This window comes from Lotus japonicus, chromosome 4 (assembly GCF_012489685.1).
Source record: "Lotus japonicus ecotype B-129 chromosome 4, LjGifu_v1.2".
Classification (NCBI taxonomy): Eukaryota; Viridiplantae; Streptophyta; class Magnoliopsida; order Fabales; family Fabaceae; genus Lotus; species Lotus japonicus.
In genome coordinates this window covers 75,499,548-75,505,547 of record NC_080044.1, presented here as the reverse complement: position 1 = coordinate 75,505,547, position 6,000 = coordinate 75,499,548, and the positions used below count along the sequence as shown (strand labels likewise).

At 34.8% G+C, this 6,000-nt stretch overlaps 1 protein-coding gene across 1 annotated transcript; it reads left to right on the top strand.

The window, feature by feature from the left end:
- Positions 1-1,070: 1,070 nt before the first annotated feature.
- On the top strand, positions 1,071-4,898 carry LOC130714641 (IQ domain-containing protein IQM2-like). The gene is made up of 9 exons (XM_057564562.1): positions 1,071-1,273; positions 1,817-2,324; positions 2,416-2,530; positions 2,645-2,710; positions 2,812-2,900; positions 3,013-3,100; positions 3,336-3,575; positions 3,698-3,799; positions 3,909-4,898. Exons 2-9 carry the CDS (start codon positions 1,861-1,863, stop codon positions 4,692-4,694), a joined length of 1,950 nt encoding a protein of 649 aa, XP_057420545.1. The 5' UTR covers positions 1,071-1,273; positions 1,817-1,860; the 3' UTR covers positions 4,695-4,898.
- The last annotated feature ends 1,102 nt before the right edge of the window (positions 4,899-6,000 follow it).

Sequence of the window (6,000 nt, the reverse complement as noted above, 5' to 3'; positions counted from 1 at the left end):
CGTATAAGAGAAGAAACAAAAGGCTACCTAGGAAAGGACTGTTTCCCAGAAAAAATGTGAACAATTTCTTGGGAGGTTTGGTCATATGTGAAAACGAAAAAATACATTAAGTCAAATCACAAAATACACTTTCTTATGTAGCAAAGATCAAAATGGCCAAAATGAAAGTGGATATACTGATTATAGTATATATAGTACTAATTAACGTATTAATAAGACAATAACCAACAAACATATATATTTTTTGAAACTAACAAACATATATTAAACTAACCGATGTGGTTAGAGCTAAATTAGTGTAGAGAGACATAGATAGACAAGAGACATGGGTGTTCTTGTGAGTCGTGACGGTTCAGAATATGTTGTGTTTGTCTTTCATTCAGCTTTAAATATTGGTGATGAAATAAATAATTCAATGAAATTAAGAAGTCAATAATTAAGTATTTAAAATTTCATTTTATTTGTAAAAGATAAAATTTCAATATTAAAGTGTTCAAAATTAGTTAATAATGACATTGGTTCTAAATTTTAATATATATTAATCTCTAAAGGGAGGAAAATGTATATTTTGAAATATAAGGGGAAAGAAAATATAAGTAAGCTTTTCTAAAAAAAAGGGATATTTTTTATATCTCATTCGATGATCTAAGTTACTCAATAAAAGCTCACCAAAGTGATTCAAAGTGAATTGAGAATTTGATTCTTATAAGCCACACTGTTTAACAAGATAGTCAAAATTTCTCAATGTGTGAAAAGAAGTTATTTATTTTTCAATGTGTATTATCATCTTCTTTACATTACTTTTGGGGACAAACGAATCTACCTAATATATATATGCAGGGATCTGCTGGCAAAACAAAATAAGAAATCACAGTCTTTCTAAAAAAGAAAAGAATTTCAGAAAAAGTAAAATAGAAAATGTGAGTTTACTTGTCGCCACCACGTGGTTGGAAACACTGTTTCTTTCTCTCTCTAGTTTCCTACCTCGTCCACACTGTCTACCCCACTTTCTCTCTCTTCACCCTCTACCGTCTCATATCATGTATATATATATATGTATAAATTACTAAGGAATCAAGGATCCCATTCATTCATTCATTCATTCCTTCATTACCATCCTTTACAACTTCAAGCTAGCTAGCTACTTCAATTTCCCAGCATTACCATTTCAAAAGATTACATCATTATATCTTACTTCATCCTCATCCAAGTTGAATATCCACTACAGATTCTTATCTTATTCCTTGGCTTTTGGTTTTCTTTGAATCTTGAGGTACCCTTCTTCCCCCCTCATATCACTTTGTTGCTCTAAATTTTCCTTTTATTCTTTAACAATCTACTTCAATGATGGTTTGTTATCATGGAAGAAAATTTCCCATTTCTGCATTGAATGCCAATATTCATTTTTTGATAAAGATCTTTGCTTGTCCTTAACTGGGTTAATCTCAGATATTTGATTTGGAAGATTGTTGGTTCTTTTTGGAACCTGTTTTAATAGAATGAAATGGTGTTCCCTTGGTGTTATGCTTCACTTTTCTTAAATTTTATTTGTTTGGCTAAAAATGGAAGCTTTTGTTAATGGGGTTTGCGGATCCGTGGTGATTTATTGAGATTTCTTTTTCATTTTCTAGTAACATATATTGATTCTTTTTGCATTTCTAAATTTCCAAAATTTGTTACTTTCTCATATGGATTTATGTGGTTGTGAGGTGAACAAGCATGCTCTTAATTTGCATTTCATAGCAATGTTCATAGCATTAATAAACTGATGCAATCAATGTTTATCTTGTACTCAAATTGATTTTCCAATTTTCAGGAACAGGTCTTGCACAAGCTTCAGCAGATTGGTTTTGTTGTCATATGGGGATTTCCTTTTCCCTTTCATGCCCATTTGTGAATTACAGTGATGTGGAAGATGACTTAGACTCAGTAATTGTAAAATCCATTAACTTTGGCAATGATGAGATCAGAACTCCGCTACGGTCAGTTAGTTTCAAAGATCAAGATTTAGAACCTACCATCCTTAAATCTCTAGGTTCTGGAAAGATGACAATAGAGACATCTGTGAGCTTCAAATCAAAAGATTTGGAGAACATGATCTCAACCAGAACCCTCTCATTTGACAAAGAGAAAAACATGCCTATCTCAAAGATTTGCAACAGCAAAGAAATGGAGGCAGAGTGTCAAGTGGAAACAATCCAATCAGCACTTTTGAATCCAAACAGCCCCAAACACATTGCTGCACTTAAATTGCAAAAAGTATACAAGAGCTTTCGCACAAGACGAAAGCTAGCTGATTGTGCAATTCTTGTTGAACAAAGCTGGTACTTTTTTATTGCCTTGAGAACCTCTTACCTTCTTTACATTACATTTTTATGTTTCTAACATCTTTTTAATCTTTAATTTTGTAAATAGGTGGAAGCTCTTAGATTTCGCTGAACTCAAGCGCAGTTCTATATCTTTCTTTGACATTCAGAAACATGAAACCGCCATTTCACGTTGGTCTAGAGCTAGAACTAGAGCTGCTAAGGTACTTTTGTCATGGTTTTGGAGTTTTATTTATTCTATTGTTTGAAATGGCAATTGTGATAATCAAATTTTCAAGCTTTTCGTAACTGAATTAAACTTGTCTTTGTCATTGCAGGTTGGAAAAGGTTTATCAAAAGATGACAAAGCTCAAAAGCTTGCTCTGCAGCACTGGCTTGAAGCGGTTAGTCAAACATGATTTCACTAGTTCTTTGTGACTTATAAATTGATTTGTTGGTCATTCTTCAATTGTGACTTACTGAGATGTTCTTACCTGTGATATAGATTGACCCGCGCCACCGCTATGGACATAATCTACACTTTTATTATGATAAATGGCTTCAGTGTCAGAGCAGAGAACCCTTCTTCTACTGGTAACATTCTTTGTAAATCATGTTTCTGGGTTTCAACTTATGTTACTGTATTTATATAGATCTTGAATCACAAGAGTTTGAAATTGATTAAGCTTCTTCCTTGAAATTTCAGGCTAGATATAGGAGAAGGGAGGGAGGTAAATCTTGAGAAGTGCTCTCGCTCGAAACTTCAAGTACAATGCATTAAATATCTCGGTCCGGTAAGGTTCTTCCACTTATGTGATTATCATTCTTGTAGACATATTTACATAAAAACATGTTTGAATCGGCTTCCCTTTTCTAAGAATCAATTCTTACAGATGGAAGTTACTCATAGAAGCTTCTTCCCATAATCGATTTTGGCTTTAGAATCAATTGTAGAAGAATTTCCAAACATGTACTAAGCTACCTTTGATTTGAATTTTTATTAAATGTTTTCATTTTTCTTTCTACCAGATGGAAAGGTTGGCCTATGAAGTTGTTGTGGAGGATGGAAAGTTCTTCTACAAGCAGTCAGGGGAGCTCCTTCACACCGGTGATGAAGATGCACATGCCAAGTGGATTTTTGTTCTTAGCACATCTAAGACACTGTATGTTGGCAAGAAGACAAAAGGTTCATTTCAGCACTCTAGCTTCTTGGCTGGAGGAGCTACATCTTCTGCTGGCCGACTCGTGATTGAAAATGGTGTCTTGAAGGTATAAATCTGGCAGAAGGCTCGTGATTTTCTTTCCCTTTTGCTGTATTCTTATTACCAGAGTGACTGATTATGCATGTTATGTGCTTAGTTAACAATAATTTTGTTGTTTCTTTTCAACAGGCAGTTTGGCCTCACAGTGGTCATTATCGTCCGACCGAAGAAAATTTCAAGGAATTTATTGCATTCCTCCAGGAGAACAAAGTGAGCCTTTCAGATGTCAAGGTATTCACAACTTAAAAAATACAGGCTTTGCATTATTTTCTGGTTTTGATCTGTTATTACATGATGTGAAGGAGCATGTTTTGATGAAATTTATTTTGCTTGTACTCAGATGGCTCCGGTTGATGATGTTGATGAATTCTGTTCACTGAGTCGCCTTGGTCATCTTAGAAGCCACTCGTCCGAAGAGGACTACCCTGAGAACATCAATGACTTGGAGACTGAAGAGGCTATTGTCCAATATTCAGTTCCAGAGAGGGCCAATGTGATGGAAACTGAGGAGGATTCTTCATCGGTAGAGCCTAGCACAAGTCCATTCAAGATGTTTAGAAGAGAATTTCCAAATCTTGAAATACCAAAAAGGGGCCAAGTGTTTGAAGGACTAGAAAATGAGAGTAGAGGTTTTGTGCAAGAAACAGCACAAGAATTTGTACCAGAGTCAGATCTCACAATTGCGAAGGAAAACTTTTCTGATGAAGACGGTGATGATAGTGGCATAGAAATCATTCCGCAGGAGTCAATACTCAAAAGAATCAACTCGCACAAAGAAATGAAATCATACCAACTGGGAAAGCAGTTGTCTTGCAAGTGGACCACTGGAGCCGGTCCGCGAATCGGGTGTGTGAGGGACTACCCTTGTGAGCTTCAGTTCCGAGCTTTGGAGCAAGTTAATCTGTCTCCGAGAAGCGGATCCCGAACTAAATCAGCCTTTGCTCCTAGAAGCACCACTGGATTGGCCTCTAGTGCTTCAACTCTAGCTATTTTATATGGGGACACAAAAACTGAACCACAGCTTGAAAATCAAAGCATGTTCCAAAGAGGTGATTTCAGTTCAAGATCAGAATTCTCCCCTTTGATCAGAGGATCATCAGTGATACCAGTTATTCATATGGCATGAATTAATAGGATTTCCCCATTGTTTCATTCTTTTCTGTGAATAGGTAACAAAAATATGAAATTTTGTTATTCTTTCCATTAATTATCACATAGGCATTCTTTTTACACTCATGTCTGTTCTGACATGTATATTATAGGATGAAAGTTGTAACATTATTTTAGGGTCTATATGCCCCCCAATATAAAGGAAACATTTTATCTTCCACCATTGAACTTGATTACTGAACTAAAAAGTTACTTCAGGTTCCTGGATTCAAATATATTATTCTGCTTTCACTGAAATTTAAATCCAATCCACATTTATTGAAATGCAGTTGAGAGACATGTTTGGACTTCAAGTGTCTTATCCTGTTTTCCACAAAAGGTCTCTCTAATCAAGTTCTAAATGACCCCATGAATCATTACTCTTAGTTGAAAAAAATCTCTACAACCTTCAGATGTTAATTGACACTGAGAAGTTTTATTCAAGCCAGTATTATTAATTTAGAAAAGAAAATTAGTCACCATTCAAGTTGTTATTACTTAGTCTTAGAGAATCTTGGCTTAGACTAAACTATGAACTCGGATTCCACATTCTTCTCCAAGCTCTATAGAGAAAATTTTTAATCATTGATTTATACATAATTGACCAAGATTGAGAAACTGAAAAAGCAAATTGTTAATTTAAGATATCATGAGTCATTTTTGTATAGCTGGAGAGAATCCAAGCTAGCTAGCATATCATACCTATGAGACCAGATTGACTTCATCGACTTTTAAGGGAAGGAAATAGCTGAGTTAGGTTGATTATATAACTTAAAAAGTTCTATGAGTGGTCATCATGGTCAGCCAATAACATGATGAATCTAGACTTTTCACCATCTTGAGAATTTGAATTAAACAACAAATTTCATTATCCATTATAAGGGCTTTTTGGTCATATCCCTATTCCATATAGAGCTTTTAATGGTTGTGGGGCATTTCTGTAAGGTGACCGACCACATTTTTTTGATTTCAGTGACATCACTCAAGAATTGGAAGAGAGTGTCTTCTTCAGCCAACCGACATTGCGAGATTTCTATTGAATATAATTATCTTAATGATTATTGCGGCATCTTGTACAGTGACAGACCATATTGTCTGATTTCAGTAACATCACTTAAGAATTGGAAGAAAGTGTCTCTTCTTCATGAATATCAACCGACAACGCGAGATTTCTACTGAATTTCATTAGTTTAATGATTAATGAAAGAAAGATTTGGAACTCATTAAATGGTGTGAATGGTAACAACATATAATAAAAGGGGACTAATTAAGCACTAAGCAAA

Coding starts and splice junctions, on each gene's coding strand:
- LOC130714641 (XM_057564562.1), top strand. CDS start 1,861: ATGGGGATTTCCTTTTCCCTTTCATGCCCATTTGTGAATTACAGTGAT. Junction 2,325..2,415: donor ATTCTTGTTGAACAAAGCTG/GTACTTTTTTAT, acceptor TTTTGTAAATAG/GTGGAAGCTCTTAGATTTCG. Junction 2,531..2,644: donor CTAGAACTAGAGCTGCTAAG/GTACTTTTGTCA, acceptor TTGTCATTGCAG/GTTGGAAAAGGTTTATCAAA.